The following is a 24,603-nucleotide window of genomic DNA, read 5'->3' as shown; positions in this document are numbered from 1 at the left end:
GTACTTCACTGAAGTGATAATATTTTTCAACTGCACCAACTCTTGTGTTTTTAATGAAATCACTGGACAGTAAGAAAATTTCTGACCACATCTTACAATCTTAATATTGCCAGTACACTAGGATATAGGTTTGCCTATAAGAACAGACTTTCCCCTGCTAATCAAATCTTTCCCTCACCTATCAGGATATTAAAAAAAGGGAGATGCAACTTTTTATAAAATGATTAGATACTTGATGAATTAGATCACCTAATGTGTGTGGGAATTAGGTTCTGCTCCTAGTTCTTTCTAAAATAATTTTGGAGGTAAAAACACTGAGTGAAAAGTGTATTTGATCTTGCTAGGAAAAAAAAACAATCTTCAGGTCCATCTCCTCTGTATTGATAAGGTGATTCCAGTGTATTAAAGATGTTACAAGCAGAGATACTGTAGGATGTTTTAACAAACTGAAACCCCCACAACAGACAATAGATGCATAATTCTCATCAACATCTCATAGCAAGTTATCACTATAAATTATGCATTAATATTTTGAATCCAATAATGATTCCTCAAGTCCTGCAAGCTCAGCTATCCCCAGTCATCTGGTAGAACAATCCTATGATGTTGTCATTAATGTTATTAAAAATACACTTGTAAGGGCAATCTGATGCTTTCCTTTTAAATTAAATGCTGCAGATCCTGAAACCAGTTCTTAATGGTTCTTCTACAACATACAGTAGAAAATGGAAATAGGAAAACTACTGCTGATTTAAAAAATGATACAACTTTACAATATGTTTTACAGTAAGGCCTTGTTGCTTAAAAAATGAAGCATATTAATTTGTTAGATGTATAAATACATCAAAGCACAGTCTTGCAGATCTGTGATACTTAAACAGGTTAAGGAATTGTCAACAATTTTCAAACAAGTGACAGTAAATGTGAGATTCCATTTTTTAGCTTCTGAGGTATAATTTTCAGTTTGTAGAATTTTAGATTTTTCCTTCATTTTTCTTCAAAACAGTATGTAATTTTTTTTTACTCTCTCTAAAAGAAGAGGCCACCTTATACAGAGAATGATGTGGTCATGCACTCAGACTGATACACCACAAAAAAGTGACTGAAAATCAATGTTACAACGTAATTCTTAATTTTGGAAAGTTGTGTTGCAACCCAACAATGCTTAAGGTCCAGCCATTAGAATAATAGCAAGACTATATTTTTAAAAACCTATGTAACAGTGCAATGAGGGGAAAGAAAATTGTTCTTTTAGTATTTTGTTCTGAGAAGAACTATTTCTTTGAAACCCCACAAATGCACAATTTCCTGAAAAGAAAGATGTTAAAACAGGTATCCAAGAAAGACAATCAGTGTTTCTTCTGATCCCACTTCTGATCTCAACAACTGTCAGAGTTCGCCTTCTACAGAGTACAATTTTGTTGCTTTCTAAGTAGAACTTGAGCAGAGCCTTAAGACTTGGTTTCCTTCTTCGTTTTTTAAACTACAACTCACATTGTCATTTGTGTTTGAATTCATTAAGAATAACTTGCAAAAAATCTGATGGTTTAGGGTCTTCAAATGCAAAGAATATTCACCTGCCATATTAAATTCTAAATATTTCAAGAAAAGGAAGCTTAGCCTTGCTTGGAATACACATTAGGCAAGGAAGATAAATTCCATCATAGAACTGCAAAATCTTCAATGGAAGTCTTACAGCAAAATGTTACATGTGGGCTGGAAACATTTGAGCACTGTCTTCATTTTTCATGATAACTGTATATGAAATCCATTTTCTTTTCTCAGGAATGGTATGGAATTAAATGATGTTCATAATTTATACCCACCCTGCTTTTGAGAAATCCAAGTTTGCAGTTAAGAGGAGCATTAATCAGTAAGATTAAGACATGCAATGTGGCTTACTCTAAACAATTAGTATAGGCAAGATCTGAACCAACTTTTAGGCAGTGGTAATGCTGTGGGTGCCTCTGCCTTACTGTTGTCGCTTGGATCAGGAGCTTGTCAAGTGACAGTCTCTCCTCACTGTCCTTCTGTTGATCAATTTTGTGATTTCCACTCCAGCCTCCAATGGGCATTTAGTCCATGAGACCAGACTATGTCAAAGTAAAAATTAAATGACCCTGTAGTGTCTTCCAGTGCAGACCTGGGTCACACAGGACCTCTGCACTTGCTGCTTCACTCTAGAACTACAACTTTAAGTTCAGTAAGACTCCATAGGGTCAATACTGTTGGGTCACACTACTAGGTGGAGTGGACATTGCCTGCAAGACAAACTGTTTAACCCTCTCAAAACACACGAGTCTAGGCCCTACGGCCATCCAGATGGCTTCTGAGTATCTCCGAGGATGGAAACTCCCATCACCATTCTGGGTGACCTGTGTCAGTTCTTGGTCACTCTCAGAGTGACAAAGTGTTGCCTGATAGTCTTGTCCTGCCACTGGGCACCACTAAAAAGAGCCTGTAGTTGTCTTCTTTACACCCTCTCTTCAGGTATTTGTACACATCTTGAGAAAATCTCAAGCCATTTCATTGACTAAAAGATTCCAAGCAAACCAGTGTTATTTCCTAAATTTACTCTTAAAAATGTAATGATTTTCAAGGCAGCTCAAGAACTTTACTCTTGATTTCAACACAGTAGTTTGTAAAATCAAACAAAATGCCACATTAAAAAAACCCTTACTTTGCAGCTCTCAGAAATAACTCTCCCTTGGGATTATTAAATTTTTAATACAAAATTTAGTAGAAGTAACAGTTCAAAGAAGTAAAATGACAAAACCAGGAGGAACACAGTACTAAAAATGGTATTTTTTATCCTGCACACATTTAATTTAAGACAGAAGGTAAGTTCTCTGAATTAATAATGCAAAGAACTTTTTATTAAAAAAAAGGGTGTATAGCAAGCTATTTCAAATACTCTTTGGAACCATGTACTAAGAGATGAAGGCCATTATAAGTGTCCTGTGAAACACATAAACTATACCTAAAGTATACATTCTGATTTTTTCCCCCTAAAGAGCTCTAGAGGTTATAAATTGTAAGGAAGAGTAATAAACCAAATGGAAATATAAACGTGCTTACAGTAGATCAACTGGTATTTAAAGAAAATGCACTTAGAAAGGACTGGGCTTCTAAGTAAGTGCAAATGCTTCAGCCAAAACAGCTCAAAGGGTCAACAACAAGAAAAACAATGTTCTTTGTCTTTTGAATTCTCAAGAGGTTTGTCTGTGAGAACAACTATGGCAGAAAATTTCACCCTCTGATAAATCACCCACCCCACTTAGTGTTTTAATGGTTTCCTACACAAGAACTGTAATTTTATTAGCAGGTTATTAGATTTTGGACCAGTGTCATTTGACTAGGCTGGTATTAATAATAAGAACAATGTGGTTTATGTGGTGCAGGGTCAGATCAGTAAAATGCTGTTAACAGATGACAGGTTTGATTACCGTTGGCTTTAGGCAGGACATATGGATCCCTTAGGAACAGCAGCACAGGCTGGTGGGACAGTTTGCTGTAAAGGTCAAGAACAGGGATATCAGTATCAAGGGACAGCAAACAGAATATTACACAAACTAGCTTTGATAAAATGAGGTGGTCGAGCAGGAGCCATGTTGGTGTGGCACATTGTGCACCCATGCTGCCTGAAAAGGGCAGGCTACATCTGTTAGCAAAGCTCAGTGCTCCTCAGACACAGTAAAACCATTAACATAAAGTTGGAGGAGAAGGGGTGTATCCCAGAGGGGTGGCTTGCAGTTGGCTTTGAGACCACTTGATCCTGCTCTGCTCTCTGGTACTTGATGTAAGGCAGGCTACAAAATTACCTACAACCAGGCTCCAAGGTTTACAGGTTCTTCAGGCTAATAATCAGACTCAAAATTTCACCATGTTCTCCCAGCCCCTAAAGTGATTGCTGTACCCCTCACCCATGGACTGAAGCTCCTTGGAAGCCTCTCACAGGGCTGTCTCCCACCCTGGACACAGTAGAGATATCCTCCCTCAGCCAGTGTCAGCCCTTTCCATTCTGCTCTGTACTTACATGTGCCAAGCAAAGCAACCAGATTCATACAAAGCTCTATCATACCCAAAGGGGAGAACCCAAACTTCTAATTCCTTCTGCTAAATCTTCTTGCTATGAAAAATACACTTCAGTGGGTAAAAAAAATTTTCCCAGGAATATTTCTGAGCTAGCAGTATTCTATCAGGGTTTTGTAAGAAATTTCTCAGTACAAGCGTAAGAGTGCTCAGTACCTACGACAAAAGGATCAATCTAGCACAGCTGATGAAACTAGCTGTAATATTTAACAGGTACACCTAATTTTAATGTTAATCTATTGATATTTTGTCAACTGCATTGAACAAATACTGTAAATGCCAATAATTTAAAGTAGATTATTAATCTGGTGTCCTAGAAAGAGCAGGAATCAAGCTCACCTTGATTCTTCAGATTCCGTTTCATCAAAAGAGCTGCAAGTGAGAAGAGATTTGGTTACAACAAAATTAACTCTACAAAAATAACAAGCATCAACTTCCTTAAGAACCATCAAAGGGAGCCAACTTTTCCTTGTCAGTAGCTGCATAATGCAGCATGCTGAAATGAATACAGGAGATCGTATAATTTCACAACCACCATTACTTGGAAATGGCAGCATCCATTTTACGGAAACAAATTCACAAGCATCTCTCACTCTCTCATTCTCTCTCTCTCTCTCTCTTCATCTACCTATGAAGTGATGGGGCACAGTCCCATGGAAGTTACTGGCTGATGACACTAACTACAAGTGAAAACTAAAGTCTGTTTCCTTCTGAATTGCCCCAGGGCCATAGACACCCCTGAGTGTAAGGGGGCCTCAAAATTGTTTTGCCTTTTGTCAACTTGCCTTCTCTCTACTGCAGATCCACACAGTCTACCCCAGAGTGAAGAGGGATCACACAGCTTTCTGGGGAGTGAGTTCTGGTAACGCTGCTGGCCTTCCCAGCTACATTAGCTCATGAGCGAAAAATTTTTCTCCCTACAAACTTTACAGCTGGAGATGGTAACAAGCTTCTGGTTACACTGTTTCAGGGTATTTTTGTAGGCATTACACTCATCCTAACCATATTAAGATTCCTTTCTCCCACCCTGATCAAGAACCATACCCAGAGGAAGGGCAATGGGGCCACTGGGGTAGATGTCATCAGAAAGGTGAAGTACCCCATTTTCAAACACACTGAGGGAGATCATAAAAAGATCACAGAATGAACTTCTATTTTGTCTGGATACTATCACCATAAAACACACACAAAGGCTTTCTACGCAACTTCAGTGAGTGTTTATGAATATCGTACAAAATTCATTTTAGTAGATACGTCAAGATCTATGAGAAAATCTTATTTTTCTCATTTTAACTCTCCTTTCCTTTCCAAGAATATTACATTAAACCTCACTTCTGTTTTTGAGCAGGCTGGATTTATTTTACCACTTTTTGGGGATATATAAACATACTTAACATGAACCTATTGCCCATTTATTTTACAGTGTTAGGGTTGGCAGCAAGACCATTTTAAGTCAATGGAATTGCATCAGCACTGAGTGGATAAGGGCCTTTTGGACTCCATGTATTTTTCAGTAAATAAGAGCTTACCCATAGCTTTCTGCTTTTGGCAAGGTAGGTACATGGCGAACGTTCAGGAAATCGAGAAATATTTTAGGGAGCTCTTCATTTTCTAAAATTACTGTCTGTAAAAAAAAAAAATAAATAGGCACAATAGAAACCCAAACATTTTCAATATTTTAGAAATCACACACTTTTATTTAAGCTACCAAAACATTTTATTTAAGCTACCAAAACATTTCCCACTTGTAGCACTTCTCAATTCTTCTCCCATTTTGGAGGGCTTCATTTCAACAGAGAAACCACAGTTCTTAATGAATCACATATAAATACATTCAGCTTATCCTACTACATTATTCGCCTGCCATCACTGGTGCCAAGCTAGATGACTCCCAAGCAAAGATGCCTGATTCTGGAACTAAGTTACTGGCACACACATTTGTGAATACAATTCTGTTTGTTTAAAACATAAAGCAGCTACAGCTCGGAGCATTTGTGTTCACCTCATAGAAGACTCCTGTCTGGCATATCTGGAAAAAGGAAGTCTCCACTTTGTGCAATTTTATTAGTGCATATCTTGGTAAATGCTTACAAGGGAAACTGTGCTTAGCTTGACAGATCAGCTTCCAACATACTCCTTGTATCTGCACTGTGATTCCTAATGACAAAGCTCTGACCAAAGAGCTGCTGGCTAGACCTACCACATTCTTCCACAGAAACAACGTAATGGCTGGACTCCATCCTCCTTTGTTTTTCCACTGATGAGATTATTTACAATTTTCAGTAAATTAATTACAAGTACACTTAAGAATATGCAGCAAATAAATGAGCTGCTTAGGTGCATGTTGATCATGAAAACGTAACTTCTAAAGGAAAAATCGATGACAGTGTTACAGAAGCAGACCAAAAGTAAATGTTGATCTTTAATTTTCACAAGGCAAAAAAACCAGTTCATAAATTCAATGAATGTCTCACCTGAAAGATTAAGCCTCTATTTAATTACTGTTAATACTGTCATATATTCTGATAACACGTGTACTTCACATGCAGATGAAAGCCACAAGCTCTTTCCTACAGAGGTTTCCTTTATAAAGACCTGCTTGGCAGTGGATGTATGCATGGAAGAAATGTCATTAGATTTATAAATAAAATAACTTGTACAAGTAAATCTATCTATGTTAATCTTGTTCATTGTCACGCCCAATGTGACAAACCTAGAAAAGAAACAAGACTGGTCATGGGAAGAATCATTATTCTGCTTATATTCAGGAGGTAACTTACTCCTTCATGTGTATTCTTTTACATTATGGTATCACTAGGGTCTGTATTGCTATGTAGAGGATAACAGGATCACATAAAAAATTAGGTTGGAAGAGACATCTAGAGGTCATCTAGATTTTATAGCAGGTTTTATAGAAAATGCTTTGGTTATTTGTGTAACAAAAACTCAGTGCAAAAATTACAAAAGATGTGCATAGGTTTAAGAAACACATTTGAAAACAGATATTTGAGAACTGGTTCTTTTTTTTACGTTACATCTGCAAACCTGAATTCAGAGTCCACATTTCATCAACAGCAAACACCAGTACTAATAAGTTGAAAAAAAACCAGAGAAAAGTGCATGTTTTGAACTTTCCTATTCTAGATTTTAAGGGATGTAACAAACAGGGAGGTTTGAAGTGTTGGCAAATGTTAAGCCTTTCAGTTCACCTCTATATGAAGATGCTGCATTAAAAAATGCCAATTAATTTGCATTCTGCAAAATCAGCACTCTGCTGCTGCAAAATTTATTCTGTTCTGCTTTCAGGTTATGCACAGCAGGGGGGGTGGAGGTGGATGCATATTCAGAAGGTGTGTGAATTGCATAACAATGCATATGGTTTGCTCAAATAAAACCACCTTACTAATTATATACAATGAAGAACTGCAAAATGTTGTATGAAGAAGTTTAAGGGCATCCAGTGCTTACATGCAATCTCATACCTACGCCTCCTGACAGCTTTTACCAAAAGTTGAGCTGCCTGCTGAGGGTGCTGAACAGAAATGATTGTCAGGGAAGAAGAGAAACTCCCAACAGCTCTTACAGACATATTTGTTTCCATTTCCACTCACTCCAGATTAATATCTCATCTACTTGTTTTAGGTTTTTTTTCACCACATGCATGAAGTCAACCCAAGCCTTGCTAATCCTGCCCTGATGAAATACATTTCACAAAAAGATGTAAGCACATAGTAAGTGTGTTAATCCGTGTAGTTTGTAAACCATAAATTACTCGGCTTTGGTGATCAAAAACTTGAAAATGTAGAATTTGTAGAGAAGCAAAAGCAATTTTGCACTGCACTGTATTTTTGATGTCATCCCTGTTGACTGCAAATTTTGTCATTTCTGGAGTTTTACAAAGGGAGGAGTAAGTGTACTGAACAAAAAGGTTTTTTCAACAGATGTAATGTAATGTGATACCAGGAATTAAAAAATAAATGAAGGTACAAGTTATTTATACTAATAAAAGGGCAAATTATCTTCTAGCTTGACTTCATTGGCTTCACTACAAAAAAATGCTTGGCACATAATCCAGCCATTTACTGTACATTGTAGGAACCAAAGCAAAAGAGAAAAAAAACCCTAGGAACAAAAAAACCCCTCCAAAATCCAACCACACTGGATTAGGTGTCTCTCTAGCTTCATTTCCTACCTCTGCTGGTGGCCCAAAATGGACCTCCAGAGAAAAATGTAAGTATTCTCAGCTTCCTATTTAAGGTGTTAAAAAACCCCTCTTAAATCAGAAATAAATATTATTGTAATTGGCTTATTTTACCTGGAACAACCCGTAACACAACAGATTTTTACTTCTCACTGAAAACTTGTAAGCCATACACATTTTGCAAACTTGCTGACCTTTAACATATGAGCAGAAAAGGAACCAGCAGGTAAAGTCTCTAAAACACTATAATTTGTGATGTACTGTGCTCAACTGTAGACTTTGTTCAAGTGAAAATATGACATTGGCTTGTAAACTACTGCCTTGTTTGCTCTGCAACCAGAAACTTAAAGACATATTTTTTCAAAGAAATAAAACCTTACAATTAGTTGGTTAGCAATGTGAATTTCTAATAAATCCAAATCATAGGAATGAGTTTCAATTATGGGCCCTAGAGTGCTAAGTAGACTAATTCAAGAAAAAAAAAAAAAAGCAACAGCACATTTCCTTCCTACAATAAATAAAAACCCCAAAACTAAAACACCTAACACAGCCTCTAGCAAGTGATTTGGGAAGTGGTTCTAGAAATACATTTTTCAAGCTCATTGATTTCAGCTGAACTAAGAGTATAAGCACTCTATTTTCTTAGAAAATCATAAAGGGTGTTTATCTGTTACTGTCACACTTTAATGAACTACTCTATGCTTCAGGAAAAAAAATACAACAACAACAAAAAAACCCCAAAACCCACAGGGGAAACCCTGATGTTTACATCAGCAGAAATGTCTTTTTCATTGAAATGGAGCAATTGTTATTATGTAACACAAATCACAAAAAAATCCCAATTTTTCTACCTTATCAGTTTCATAAAATCATGTTCCCTAAGGATGTCATTGATTAGTTGTACATGTTCTTTCACTGACATCTGAAATAATTAATTGTCGGTTATCTTTTCTCCTCCGGCAAGTAAAATATAGTCACAAAATTGCAAAGGGACTTGTTCTGCCATAACCTTAGCTAGATGCCATCATGCAGTGGAAAACAGTGCTAAAATATCACAGCATAATGCTCTCCAACAAGGGACATATATAAACAGCATAATGATTTCCCATGAGTTTCCTTTTTAGAAAATTGTCACTGAAGTCGGGGTAAATGGTGACATATCTTCACAGAGGACACTGTGAAATCGAACACTGGCATTCTAGTTAGGTCCAAACCTACTCATCAGCCAATTATACAGTAGCTGAACATCTTGCTGAAAACCTGAACAAGACCACTTTGCTAACCTTAGGAGATCATGCCACTGGAACACATAGTTTTCACTGATTTTTACTATTGTTGTTGTTTTTAAGGATAAAAGATTTTAAAATTAATTCTTACAAACATCTATCATATTTTCTCATGGTTGCTGGAACAGCTTTTGGAGAGGGAGACAAGAGAGTGGAGAGCAAAGTTACAAGATTTTTAAGAGTCCTTACAGACTCTTCCATTCAATCGAGTTTAGTTTGAAATGCTGTACTATCAGGGTGAAAAAGTTCATGACAGTTTTTCCTCTCTTCACAAGGAAAGATGCTTCACAATACCTAATTCAGTGGTGCAGCTAAAATGGGGGAGAAGAAAATCAATACATTCTAGCTACAGTAAGTAGCCTGGAGTGTCAGTCTCCACTGGGACCAAAACCCACATCTTTTACAACACTTTAGAGTCTATATTCTTCTATTAACCTGCTTTTCCTGAACTGCTTTACACAGTCCCATGAAATGATGAAAAGGTTACCAAAAGACCACATTAACTAAAAACCAAGTCGACGAAGGAACTGGACTTCTTGGAGCAGGCTTTCCTTTTTTTAAAGGGTACAATAACATTTTGTATAACCCACTGCAAAGAACTATGAAGAAACTGACTCTCTTCTTCAGCGATGATGTTGTTACAAGTTATCAACAAGAATTATGCTGAAATAAGTTATCCCTTAAGTTGCCATAGTAAGGACTCTCCACTTTACATTACTCCCAGCAACATTCACTGATGGGCAGTTTCATAAGAACAGAGAAATGCTTAAAACTCTGCATAAAGATACAAGAAGCATGCAAACACACATACAGTAACACAGAACTGATGCTCCATATGAAATGCCAGACAGCTAATGCTGCCAGGCTGTGTATTGAAGGGAAGTCAACACTAAGGGTGCCATCTACACAGTGGAGCTTGAAAAGGAATGAGATATTCATTGTAGATATACGCCAAAACACTTCCAATAAAGATCCGTAAGTTACTATCTGAATGTTAACGTAAAGGCTCAAAAGTAAAAACAAACAAAAAAAGCTCAGAGAGGAATTGCACCTCTGAACTACAAGGCTGGAGAACAGCAGAAAAATTCCTGCACCAACTTTCAGATCTATTTATTATACTTCCAATGAGTTTAGAAGTCACCAGATACCTCCTGATTGACATATCCATCTATCACAGCATTCTCAAGCTACACTATGGATAAATAAAGGAGATGGAAGGGAAGCCAAATAGGTTAAATGACTGCTGGATCATCAGTGAAAATAAGTATGCAGAAATACATGACACTGTCTATATTTCTGTGTCCACTGACTGGAAAAGGGGAAACACAGTCCCCAGTTTTAAAAAGGGAAAAAAAGAAGACCCTTGAGTGGCAAGATCATGCCTCAGATCCTCCTGGAAACTATGCTGACACACATGGCATATACGGAGGTGACTGGTGACAGACAACATAGCTTTATTAAAGGCAAACTGTGCCTCAGGGCTATAGAGCTGGTGGACAGGGAAGAGCAACTGATGTCATCTACTTGGACTTGTGTAAAGCATTGAACAGTGTCCCACACAACAACCTTCTCTCTAAATTGGGGAGACATGGACTTGAGGGATTTGATGGATGGACAATTTGGTGGAAAAGGATTTGGCTGGGTGGTTGCACTCAAAGAGTTGTGGTCAATGGCTTGCTGTCCAAGTGGAGACCAGTGATGAGTGGTGTTCTTCAGGGGTTGGTATTGGGACCAGCACTGTTTAACACCTTTGTTGGTGACACGGACAGTGGGACTGAGTGCACCCTCAGCAGCTTTTCTGATAACAACAAGCTGTGTGGTGTGGTTGACATCCAGAGGGACCTTGACAGGCTTGAGAGGTGGGCCCATGCAAACCACATGAAGTTCAACAAGGTCAAGTGGAAAGTCCTGCACCTGGGTCAGGGCAATCCCAAGCACAAATACAGGTTGGGTAGAGATTGGATTGAAAACAGTCCAGAGGAGAAGGACTTGGGGGTGTTGGCTGATGAAAAGCTGAACATGAGCTGGCAGTGTGTGCTTGCAGCCCAGAAAACCAATCAACAGGCTGCATCAAAAAGATAATGATGAGGGAGGTGATTCTCTCCTTCTACTGTGCTCTTGTGAGACCCCACCTGCAGTATTGTGTCCAGTTCTGAAGCCCCCAACATAAGAAGGACATGGAGCAAGTGCAGTTGGAGGACCACAAAAATGATTAGATGGAGCACCTCTCCTATGGAGACATCCTGAGAGAGTCAGAGTTGTTCAGCCTGGAGAAGAGAAGGCACCAGGGAGACCTTATAGCAGCCTTCTGGTACCTGAAGGGGGCCTGCGGGAAAGCTGGCTAGGGAGTTTTTAGAAGGACATGTAGTAAGAGGACAAGGGGCGATGTCTATAAATTGGAAAAGGGGAGATGTGGGTTAGACATCAGGAAGAAATTCTTTACTGTGAGGGTGGTGAGACACTGGCACAGGTTGTCTAGAGAAGCTGTGGATGCCCCCTCCTTGGAAGTGTTCAAGGCCAAGCTGAATGGGGCTTTGAGCAACCTGGTGTAGTGGGGTGTCCTTGCCCATGCAGGGGGCGTTGGACTAGATGATGTTTAAGGTTCCTTCCAACCCATTCCATTTCATGATTCTTTGATAAGCTATTAACCTTTCTACTTCAGCCCTACTTAACCTAACTTTAAAGCACTTTACTTATTTTGATTAAAAATACTACCAAATCAGTTTTAACGTAGTAAACACTGTAGTTGGAAAGGCAGTTATTACTCATATACAGTTCCAACTAATATTTAACTACTTAGTGCAGAGCAATTTGACTTGAGGCTAAGTGTACAAATATAACCCATTTGATGTGAACAACACAATATTGGACTTTTTTTTTTTTTTGGCAACATAATGTAGTCGGAGCAAATAGTGAATCTCTCTGCAGCAAAATAGGAGACTAGCCCTTGGAACGTTAGAAACAAAGTGCAACAGACTACAGTTCCTTTGAAAAATAAAAATGAAAGGAAGCAGTCAATATAATTTCCTGAGACAATGTTCAAAGGATTGGAGGTTAAGACAAAGCTGGATGAGAAATGAAGAAATCAACAGAGCAAAAGGAAAAGAACCAGAAGGGCAGGATGAGTTAATAATATTTTAAAAGTTATTAAGAATAAGAAAGGCTTTTAAAAATAAGTTACAGGAAAAAGTAGTACCAAGATTAAGCAGATCCACTAATGACAATGAAAGACACCAAAATAAATGTTGATTTTAAAATGGCTGAAGTGTTTTTTTTAAAGTCAATGTACCTCTAAGACAACGGACAATTAACAAGTAATTAAGATCATGTCAATAATGCTGCAGATAACAAATAGGTGCAGGAATACTTTAGGCAATAATATATATAAATCAATCAGTCGATCCAGAAAAGAGACATCTAGGAGAGTAAAGATATTAGGTAGTGTCCTGGTTTGGGCTTGCTGGTTATGCTTGGAAAAGTCTTCTCAAGGGTGCAGGGGAAGAGCATTTGGAAAAAAGCAACTGCACTCACAATCCATAATACAACAATCGGTAAAGCAGAAATGGTTAAAAAATTGCAGTACTGTTTTCTGAAAGCTTAAAAGAACTAAATACAAAAATGCTGTCATGAAAAATAAAACCCCAGCATTCAGGTTGCAAACTATTGAAACCTGGAAAGTTTGGAAATCTTTTTTTTGGTTCCTTGCACAGTCAGATGCTGCACTCCTCCTATGCTGATCTTTGTTCACTGAGATGAGATGGGAAAAAGAAGCAAAAACTCACAACAGTAACTGATTGGGTAATTAAAGATTGTAATAAATATGTACTCTAAAGCACATAAAGCTAGTTCTGAAAATGTCAGTCCAAATTTTTCAGATTGGCAAGTGTTTCTTCAATCCTAAGACTGTTCATTTAAGTTTGAGGGTTTAGTATATACCTGTCTTCTTAGTATGTGATAATCCTTTCTTAGAGTCATAGTATCCTTTATGTTGGAAAACACCATTAAGCTCATCCAACCTAACACTCCTAAGACCACCACTAAATCATGTCCCTAGGCACCATTATATATATGTCTTTTAATTACCTCCATGGATGGTGACTCAAACACTTCCCTGGACAAGCCTGTTCCAATGTTTGACAACTGTTTCAGTAAATAAATTTTTCCTTATATCTTTGTAATATTTCTTTATAGATAATCTAAACCTTCCCTGGCACAACTTGAGGCAATTTCCTCTTGTTCTATCATTTGCTACTTGGGAGAAGAGACCAACGCCCACCTCGTTACAACCTCAATGCAGGTAGTTGCACAGAGCACAATTAAGGTCTCCCCTCAACCTCTTTTTCTCCAGACTATACAAGCTCAGTTCTCTCAGCTGCTTCTCCGTAAGACATGCTTTCCAGGTGTGGCCTCACCAGTGCTGAGCACAGGGGGACAATCCCTTCCCTACTCCTGCTGGCCACACTATTTCTGATACAAACCAGGATGACATTGGCCTTCTTGGCCACCTGGGCACACTGCTGGCTCATGTTCAACCACTTGTCAGAACGCCTATGTCCCTTTCTGCTGGGTATCTTTCTAGCCACTCTTCCCCAAGCCTGTAGTACTGCATGGGTTTCTTGTGATTCAAGTGCAGGACCCAGCACTTGGCCTTGTTGGTTGTTACACAATTTGCCTCAGCCAATCAATCCAGCCTGTCCAGGTCCCAAAGCAAAGCCTTCCTACCCTCAGGCAGATCAACACTCCTGTCCAATTTGGTATCATCTACAAACTTATTAACAGTGGACTCAATCTCCTCATCCAGATAATTGATAAAGATATTAAAGAGAAATGGCCTCAGCACTGAGCCCTGGGGAACACCACTTGTGATCGGCCACCAGCTGGATTAACTCCATTCACCACAACTCTTTGAGTCTGGTCATCCAGGCAGCTTTTTTTACCCACTGAAGAATACACCTGTCCAAATTATCAAGCCATCAGCATTCATCACTGCCAGATGTAAACTCTGAACCCTTAGCATACACTTTTTTTTTTTTGGATTCTCATCAAAGGACATATCTAATTGAGGTAATAAAATACACAGTATTGTACTTATAGTAACAAATCAGCAGGACCACACAGTATTCCTCCAAAGGACCTAAGGGAACTCATTGGTGAATTTTTTGAAATTTTCTAAATTAACATTGGTGTATAGCATATTGCTTATGACTGCTTTAGAATCAGAGGACTAAAAAAAATTAGAAAGGTAATTTTTAAAAAGAGTACCATGACAGAACTGAGGATTTGTAAACTAGTATGCCTCTACCAGGCAAATTAGCAGTAATTACAGTAAGGAGTAGAATTAGTGGGCACATACATAAATACATCTGGATGGAAAAGAATCACAGGGCTGCTGTGAAGGGAGACCCTGTTTCAAAACTTACTGCTACTTCTTGAAGGATCAGCAAGCACAGATAAATGTGGCTCTGATTGCCCCCTTTCACAGAATCACAGAGTTGTCAGAATTGGAACAGGCCTCTAGAGATCATCCAGTCCAACTCCGCACTAAAGCAGGATCACCTAGAGCACACTATGCAGGGCTGCATCCAGGTGGGTCTTAAATATCTCCAGAGAAGAGGTTCTGCCAGGAATCTCCGTGGGCAGCCTGTTCCCATGCTCTGTCACCCTCACTGTAAAGAAGTTTTTCCTCATATTTAAATGGAACTTCTTACATTCCAGCTTGTGCCCATTGCCACGCACCCTGTCACTGGGAACTACTTTCATTTCTAAAAAGCTTTTGACAAAGACTCCCATCAAAGGCTTTAAAGCAAATCCGGCAAAGTCCTGAAAGAGAGATTAGGAGAACACAGCTCAGAGTGACACGTATTGGAACAGAACAACTAACAACTGGAGCACTTTAGACTGACCATTAGTGATCAGAGGAGTGAGATGCTGGGGACTACAATGTATGACTCAAAAGATAAGCTTGCTATCCAGCATCAATTAAAAAAAAAAACAACAAATCAAAAGTTATTAAAAACTATTAGAAAATCAATCAAGAAATAAGTTATTACTATATTATTACTATTATTATTTTTGAAAAAGAACTGCTTTAGACAGAAGGATAGTCTTCATGGTACATGGTACTTGAACCATGGGCCACAGGACACTGCAGATGCTGACAATCTTAAGGAGAGACTGAATAGATTGATGGAAGAGAAATTCCTTGAACTGAAATGGAGGGTATGTTAAGGAGAAATTACCGAAGCATGTTCTCTCTATTCTCCCTCATGTACCTGCTTTAGAGCACTAAGAGGTAGGCTATTGCCCCAGTGGAACCTCTGGTCTAATCTGCTCCAACTATTATTTTATGCTATGCCAGCTAAGTTACAGGGTTAATTGTAGTAGCCCACAATAGCAGATGGCTCTCCCAGAGAACAAGATTGAGAATGGCTGGGAGATGGCCAACTCACTCTCTCCTCCTGCCATTTCACTCATTCTCTGTGCCATTCAGGTGGTTTAAAGCACCTGCTCCCACCTGCCAGTCCTCAGCAGCAAAATCCCATGGTAAATGGTAACCTGTCAGCTTTTGTGCACCCACAGCCCCTCTGTCTCCTTCCTCTCCCAGCATTAGCGAGGGTGGTGATTTGCTACAGGGACATGGGAGCTCTGTTCTGCTTTGTGGATCCTAAATGAAAGACTGACAAAGACAGAGGACTGAGCTGGAGGCTAACTTGGTGGGAAGATGAAGGGGTGATGTAGAGATGATAATCCAACATTTCTTTCTTGCTGTCAACTCTGAGAAGTTTTATTTCAGATACACATACACGTTACTTAAATATTTGCAAAGCCAATTAACATTAGGACAAAACAAAGATATAACAGAAAAGAGTTAATGGAACAACAAATATTTTAAGAAAACTTGTAATATCACTTGTAAACAAACACTGTTTGTCTTGTTTTACCTGTATTGACTACAAATTATCTGAAAGAAAATACATTTCTGAATGCAAAATAAAAGTGAAATTCACTGGTTTATGTAGACAGACTGTGAAATAAAGTAACTCACACTTCATTAAAAATGCTACCTGACAAAGAAAACAGTTTTAGCTGCAGAATGGCTACAGCATTTGTATTTTCATGTTTACGTTCTAGACATACTAAAATACGTAAAAATAATTTTCCCCCCATTATTATGCTTCAATTCAAGGAGTTTAAAAAAAAAAGTCATCTATTTCTGCACAGAATGTTTACTACTTTTTCCTACAGTGCCATATTTTCTTCCATGTTTACTATGCTTGTTAATAGTTCAAGAGGGAAAGTAATCAACAGGCTTGCAGAAAAGGTAATGATTAAAGAACTAAGCTGTACTCCATTCTTCAGAGCCAAATACAACAAAATATCACCTCAGCAGTCAGAGAAACAGAGGAGTAGCTCTGCAGCATGACCAACTTCTTAATCGCAGCCCCCACTGCCCCTCTGGTTAATGTCACAGACTGTTCTGTTAAGACACAGATATTGGATTGGATGTTGAATTTTTATATTAGATAATGTGGTTTTGGTCAAATAACATAGCTTCAAAATAACTGAAAAAGCTCAGAAGAACACTGAACCATTTACAACCAGCCTTGAAACAGCACTTTCACTTATTTCTTGCTTCATAAGAAACATTACAGAGATCTAACTAGTTCTGCTGGTTTTGCTGGGAACAAGGAAAGAATCAGGTGGTTGATGAAGACTGAGGACATTATATACGAAAACAAGTCTTGCTCTCCATAAGAATGACAATGTAGTATAAAAAAAATCTATAAATCATTTGAGGATTATCTCCTCATCTGCATTGTTTCCACAAGGTATGCTTGCAAAAATGCTATTCAACTCTACAATATTGTAACTTCTTATTTTGTCTCCCTGATATTTTCTTGTCAGAGGTTTTGGGTCAGGGTAAACTCTTGAGAAATGATTCAACATTCCCTTTGAAACTAATTAGACTAAGCAGCAGATACCCACTCTGAAGTCCAAACAAGAGAATGTAGAAAGCACAGGGAATTCACTGCACCTCAGGTTAATGAACTCATTGTGTCATTTTTGCAGTGGTAAAGAAGGGGTAAAGCAGCTGACCAAATACACTTAGCTTTATGTGGCAGGTTTTTTTGGGGTTCTTTTTTTTAGTTTCCAGTGTCGGTTGCACAAAACGTGGTGTTGAATAAGGCTGTTTTGCAACGTAGGAAGAGTAACTGCAAGGTAATTGGTAAGCTTAATTTTAAATAAGTATCTGAAGCTTACATTAAATTTTACTCAGCTTAGCAAGAAAATACATGTTGCATTTACAAAAGTAAGGTAAAAACCCTTTTTTAAAAAATTATAAACTAACAATTTACTCGATATCCTAATTCTGTAGTGTATGAGGTGGCTGCTTACATAAGAGCAATGAAGCACAAAATAAGTTTTGACCCACTAACAAACTCAGAAATGAGAGGAACAGGGGTGCCTGAGGAAAACCAGTCAGTCCTAACAGTACAGATAGATACCACAGGAACAGAAAATAATATAATTGAATTTGTGAAAGCAACTGGTTTTCTTGTAGAACCACTGTACCAGAGAAAGCCGTCTTTAAAAACATGCACTTTTCCAGGTCCCATTAAATAAACTTCTGTTTGTAATAATGTTGAAGCTTCAAACATTTCTGTAGCCCCACAGGAGAGCAAGATTCAGCCTGCTTAGGACAATGAGATAAATGCCGTGCTGACAGCATTAGCCATTGATTTGAAAGCATCTGTTTTCTGAAAAACTCAGCAAGGTTTGTTCTCTTTGAAAAACATTCCTAAGAAATTTCTGCTCTGGAGAGAGCCAATCTGGAAAGACTCAGTCTCTTCTTGCCTGCTTATGCTACAGAAGCAGCATGACAAATGGTTGAGATGTAGTGACATCTAACCATATGGATATTAAAAAAGCTTAGACAGCATTTTATAAATTACGCAAGCAAGCTGAAATCAATGTCAGAGAACAGGAGTTTCAACAGATGAAGTAGGACATTTTTTAACAGACATTAATACGCGTGTTTAAAATTAAATTATTGATAAACACCTAGCTACTAACCATGCTGTGAGAATATTTTGTCAGGGGTCATGATTAATGGATTATTTTAATTAAAAAGGAAGGCAATGTAAATGACATGGAGGATAGCAGGGCAGTCATAATGGAGTAGATTATTTTCTTTTATTTTCCCAAACGACATCAGAGCAAGAAGATGCTCAAGACTGCTCAAAAATTAACAGTGAGACCTTCCAGCAGTAAGAATCACCACAGAACAGTCAGGTGAGCAAGGAAGACTTTAATTCGTGACAATCGTTGTCAAAATATTTAACTGATCCAGTTTTGTCATCAAGATGCTGATTTTGTTAACCCTCAATACTATCACACTTGTGGATCTTGACAATGGGTTATTTCTATGTCAAAACAGATTGATCAAGGACCACATCCCATTTCTCAGTGTGACACACTACACTACTCTTCTACAAGTAAGACTTAAAATTATCTATTTTATCTTAAAACAACCACTTCTATGCTCTGCTTGCTGAAAACATCTTCTATCTACATTTCCTTACAATGTCAAATAATTCAAGATCTTGTTTATGCCAAAATTCTGCAATAAATACCCTTTCAAATAAACTTTCAGAGAAAGTCCTCTTAGTCCCTCTTTCCCTACCTCCACCACTACAGACAGATGCAACAGCAAATTACTGAATCCTTTACTCATCAGTGAACTGTCTGCAGAATCAAGCCCAGCATACTGCAGTATGATCCTGTCTTGCTAAGGAGTCAACAGTTTTAACAGAAATAAAAAAAAATGTGTGTAAATAAAAATACAGCAGCTAAGAAGTGTGGTGTAGTGTATGCGATGCTAAATTCTGGGTGCTCTTTACAATCTTAAGTACTTGCTTGCTCTTGGATTCAATCTGCAGTGGGAATTAATGTTACTGGAAGTGTTAGAACTAGACAAAGTAACACCCTTTCTCTGCAAGCACACAGACTGCTTTTTGTTAGCACAAAGCCCTAACACAAGTTGCAGGGTTTTCCCTGCTTCTTTCTTGCAAAAAAAAAACAACAACCCCAAAACAATCCTAAAACCCTCTATCCTTCCTTTTCTTGCTCCCACCACCATGACAAAAAAACCTCACCTCTCTTTCAGAGAAATGAGCATGCCTTGTTACATGCTGCTCTGTAACTATAGGAGCAAATCAATAGCAGCTGAATGCCATCTGCTTCGGGCAGCAGAACAGCACCAAAAGTGTGAGCAATGCATCTTCCCTTATTGAAAGGTTATTTTATGCAAGTAAACAATTCATCGTCTTCTTGCACGCTTGATGCTCATTTACCACTTTTGATCAATAAAATATGCAAAACAACAAAAAAATTGAATCCTAAGAGTAGTTCTGATGCCATCGTGATAGTTAATCAATATCAGGTCTCTGTTCAGTAAGGCAGGCAGTAGGGTAACTCCTTTATTGTATGAACCCAGGAAAAAGTGTGGAAATCTGTCTTGTTGCCTCTAAAATTCAATGAGTGAGAAACACAAGTTCTATCCTGCAAATTAAAAAAAGGAGAACCAAACAGGAAGCACTATTTTAATTGTACTTTTTCCTCCTCACTATGCGAAGGGTACTTATGTCAGCTTGCCTGATCATTTATTGCAAAGAATCTGCTATTATGCTGTTGACAGAGCTGTGCTTTCATTAACACAGATACTCAGTTAAATCCTAGTCATTAGAAGACATACTTGGGACAGCAACCCACTCTGTTGCCTTCTAAAGGTGCTCTACCTTATTAAGTCTTGGTTTTCAATATATTTATGTTTCAGGTGAATTCAGTTTTTCTGTTAAAAACAAACTGCTATGGAAATTTCTTTTGTACGGTGCTTCTTTTAGTCAGACCACAAACTGCCTTATTATATTAAGCCTCCTGACAATTGGTTCAAGTAGAATACTTCCCTACCAGCAAAGAAAACATCATTTTTACTGATATTGCAGAGCAAAACCTTCAGTTTAAACAGTTTCCTAAAATAACACAAAGTACTTGAAATAATAGCTGCTAGCACAAATGCTTTCTACTCAAGTGAGCCATATATCCTAACATTAAAAAACAATTAACTACTCTTTCATTTGAACAGCAGTTTTGCAGATCATATCACCAGGGTAAAACCACAAATTTAGTTGCACATTATATATTCTATATTGCTCTTAATACTGCATTTTCATCTTATTCTCTCCTGGTTGTACCTAGAAAGGTATGCAGCCTTTACTTACTTTTGCTTGTTTGAACTGAATAAAAAAACCAACTTCATACACTTTTGTAAAAGAATACCTTACCCAGGCTTCCATTTAAGAGAACTACCAAGTACAAGACTTAAAAAAACCTCCAAAACTCGTTTTCTCTATATTTGTAATGCAAAGACACTTCCCAGTGTGCCGGTCACAGACTTCCAGAAAAGATTTCTTCAAGCCAAACCAAGAAATACTGAATAAAAAATAATTTCATTATCAGATTGAAACCAAACGCTAACTTGCAGTCAAGCAGCAGCACTTGCGACACAGAGAGCCAGAAAATCCCTTGTTCATCATTCAATTCTCCTAAGTCTTATAAAAACAAAACAACTGGAAGAATATATCTATAAATCAACCTGTATAGAAATTTCAAGGTAAGTACTGGTAATTAATAAAGCAAATATTGGCACATATGAAAAAGTCTTTTTGACCAACCAATGAAACTTATTAAATGTAAGATAGTTTTGGGTTTGGGGTTTATTTATAGCTGTGAAATAGAGGCAGATTTGTAAGCACCAGTTCAAAATTTTTATTTTACAACCTTGTAAGACACTAAACATTTGTAGCTGAAACAGGCAACTGCCCCTTCTACATAACAAAGCTTGGATCAAGTTCCTTCTGTATGCTTTCTTAAGAATGCTTATGAGTTTACATGAATTCAAATATATGTTTTGATCACATTTACAGAAGCCGAACCAATTTTTATCAAATTAATAATACAAAACACAGTACTGAAAGTGCAGTAGCTTTGAGTCAATGACCCAACTAGCAGCAAGGGTATAATTTAAAGTCAGAAATTTCCAGTGCATGCTCTGTTAGCCACAGTGAACCTGCTACTGCTCTAGAGGGAATTGTTTGCCTCTTATTAGATTTTCTACAGCACAGCCATAAGTGATAAATGTACTGCTGTACTCACTGTCAAGTTAATCAATGCTGCCAAAGTTTTGTTGACCTAACAGTAATCCATAAAGTGAGCGGCATTTTCTCTATCCCTATGACATCTCAGTCCTCAGTGGGGATACAAATCTTACCACAGTGTCTTAAAAAAACCCGAAAAAACAAAGCAAAGCAAAGCAAGGGGAAAAAAAGATATTTTCAAATTTTTCTTTAAGTGAGCACACTGTGAGAATTCCTTGCCTCTCTGATAAATTGCTTAAAAAGAAGGCCCACACAATGGTTTCAGTTTGATGGTTAAGACACTAGCAAACGGATAACTTCACATAGGATAAAGCCTTGCCTACTGAAAAGAAAGTAAAAAAACCAGCTTCTGGAGGCTTCCAAGGAAACAGCTGTGAACACAGTTTACTTGTGGTTATAGATTAGTGCACTGGTTCAAACACACCATGGTGCAGCAATTCTGAAGGCAGCAATGTGAAAAAAAAAAATCAAAAATCACCACCAATAAAACTTGTCTATTGCTGTATCTAGCTGTGATTCACAGTCCATGAGAAACATCACCACTGAAAAGAAGAAAAAGTCAGGAAACAATCCCTGGTAGAACGAGCTGCTCCATAAACAAACTGCTGCCATGCTCTCACAAGCAATTATAGACATATGAAATATGAATAGCCATTGATTTTTCTTCTAGAGGTCACTCTGCTCCATGTTTTACGCACTCTAGGCATTTATTTGGGTGGCAATCTGACAAGTTTTTACAGAATTAACAGAGCAATGTAATCCTTGCTCAATCGCAGGTACTTCATTATGGTTCTGTTCCTTGACACTTGTCCCTCCCAAAACTCACTAGCAAGGGAGTTCTTGATAAAGATGAGGAATAATGCGATTACTTGTGAAAAGAGACCATCCTAACTTGGTCAGCGAATGCTTATTTACTTATTCTGTGCTGATGGCAGACAAGCAGCATCAGTCAGAGGGCTGCATTTATCACAGCACAGCAGTTCTGCAGATTTGGCTAAAACTCTCCACATTGTTGTTATTGAAAAAGGGATGACTTCCCTGGAAAGAAGAAACAGAATTGTAAGTTAGCCTTCCAACAGAAGTAATGCAGCTGCCTGGATTTCTGTTAAAAATTTTCGTAACATTAAAATACTGCAAGAATGCCAAGCTGCTCTCTAGAAATCTTATATTTTTACTGTACCTTCACATTCAGCAATTGCTTAATGTTCCTTACTCAGCGGCCAGAGAACTACTTAATTTTTGGCCAGTAAAGTCCACAAATTAATTTGAAACTGGGAATGGTGAATTAATTAATTGTATATTCCAGCATCTGTAGACAGAAATATTCTTTGCTTCTATTATTCATCTTCTGGCACAAATATCTGGTCTCTGGGTTTCCCATGCAACAAGAATTTGCAAAAAGGCTGTGTTGCACCCTTCCTTCCCAGTGTTTATTGTGTCCCTGAAGGCTCTGGTTTACTCTACAAGTAAGCCTTGGCACCTGAAGCTAAGGCTTAATTGTTACATTGAGTGACATTTCTCAGTGCCTCAATTAAAGGACAGAACAGGACTATAATACTGTGGTATGGAGAGCTTAATCAGATTCAAGACTCTGCGATTAACAAATAAAAGGAAGTATGCCATCAGTGCAAGTATGTCTCAAATAAAAGTCTATGTGTTTATAGTAAAGGGTTCAGAAAGTATTTAAAGTAGAACTGAAGTCTGCAAAACTCCTTGCCTTCTCTGTTGACTGGACAGAGAGGAGACTTTCAGCACATGACCATCAGAAGACAAATGATTGATACACAGATGGAAGAAACCAGTCAAGAGGACAAAATGAAATTTCAGGGAAAAACAAAACAATATGGAAAAAGGTGGAAAGATGGGTAGTGACATTTGAAATTGAAAGAATCTGCCATAAGTATAAAAATGATAACATGGTGGTTATAACTGGTAAATATAATACAAGGAAAAATTAGATGTAATCCACATATTAATAAGCCCACCTTCTCCACCTGTTCCATATCTCAGTATCAGTCAATGGTGTGATGGTGGACTTTGTCTGACTTCTTTGGTGAACATCACCACTTTATAAAATTGGCAAAAAAAAATCACCAAACTAGAGCAATTGGATTCTCTCCCCCCCTTTATTTTTTTTTGGTCATACCAAGCCAGGCTGTTAGACCTCTTCATTGAAATGCTGCCTGTACTTTTACATTAATAATACTGTACCTGAGTATCTACCACAGGAACCACAGTTGGACCACAGTTATCAACAGCCTCCTGAACCACTGGAGCACAAACTAATCACAAAAGCCACTCACCTTTATTTCCAATAATACAATAAGTCCCCAATATCCCACTGCAACTTACTCTTGCAGTATATGTCCTCATTCCACTATTTAAAGCTGGATAACTGTTTCAAACTCTGAGCATGGATCACTGCATGGCATTGAATGAATCCAAATACCCAGTCAAATGTCTGCTGGATAATGCAGAGTCAGTTGCTTAAATCACTGTGGACTGTGAATCCTGTGCATGTTCTTTGCTCCTCTGTAATCTCCTGTTGCTTTATGAGTGCTTTTGAAAATACCACATAAGGAATCTTCTGCACTGAGCCAGGTCTGAGAGCTGGATCCCCTCCTGAAAAATGCACCTGGTGATCTGGATGCCCTGACATCTGGAGAAACTGGGAGATGTTTCACTCATCTAACTTCCTCATGATTTTTTGGTGACATTCTGAACATTTTCCAGAAGCCAACGTTACAGGGAAGCTGCTCAGAAAACCAGTTATTCAGAATACAACTGTGATTTTGCAGTGGCTGGC

The 24,603-nt window shown here is 38.0% G+C and overlaps 1 protein-coding gene across 1 annotated transcript in view; it reads right to left on the bottom strand.

The window, feature by feature from the left end:
• Positions 1-24,603, bottom strand: part of SNX24 (sorting nexin 24) — a 101,459-nt gene that overhangs the window by 1,662 nt on the left and 75,194 nt on the right. Inside the window, exons 4-6 of the mRNA XM_051641946.1 lie at positions 5,622-5,716; positions 4,432-4,464; positions 3,447-3,511 (exon numbers count right to left, since the gene is read on the bottom strand). Of these exons, the coding sequence (XP_051497906.1) occupies positions 3,447-3,511; positions 4,432-4,464; positions 5,622-5,716 (193 nt within the window). The remainder of the gene's footprint in view (positions 1-3,446; positions 3,512-4,431; positions 4,465-5,621; positions 5,717-24,603) is intronic.

The sequence above is a fragment of the Apus apus genome, chromosome Z (genome assembly GCF_020740795.1).
Source record: "Apus apus isolate bApuApu2 chromosome Z, bApuApu2.pri.cur, whole genome shotgun sequence".
Taxonomy (NCBI): Eukaryota; Metazoa; Chordata; class Aves; order Apodiformes; family Apodidae; genus Apus; species Apus apus.
The sequence above is the reverse complement of the archived record's forward strand: the minus strand, read 5'-3'. Positions and strand labels throughout refer to the sequence as shown.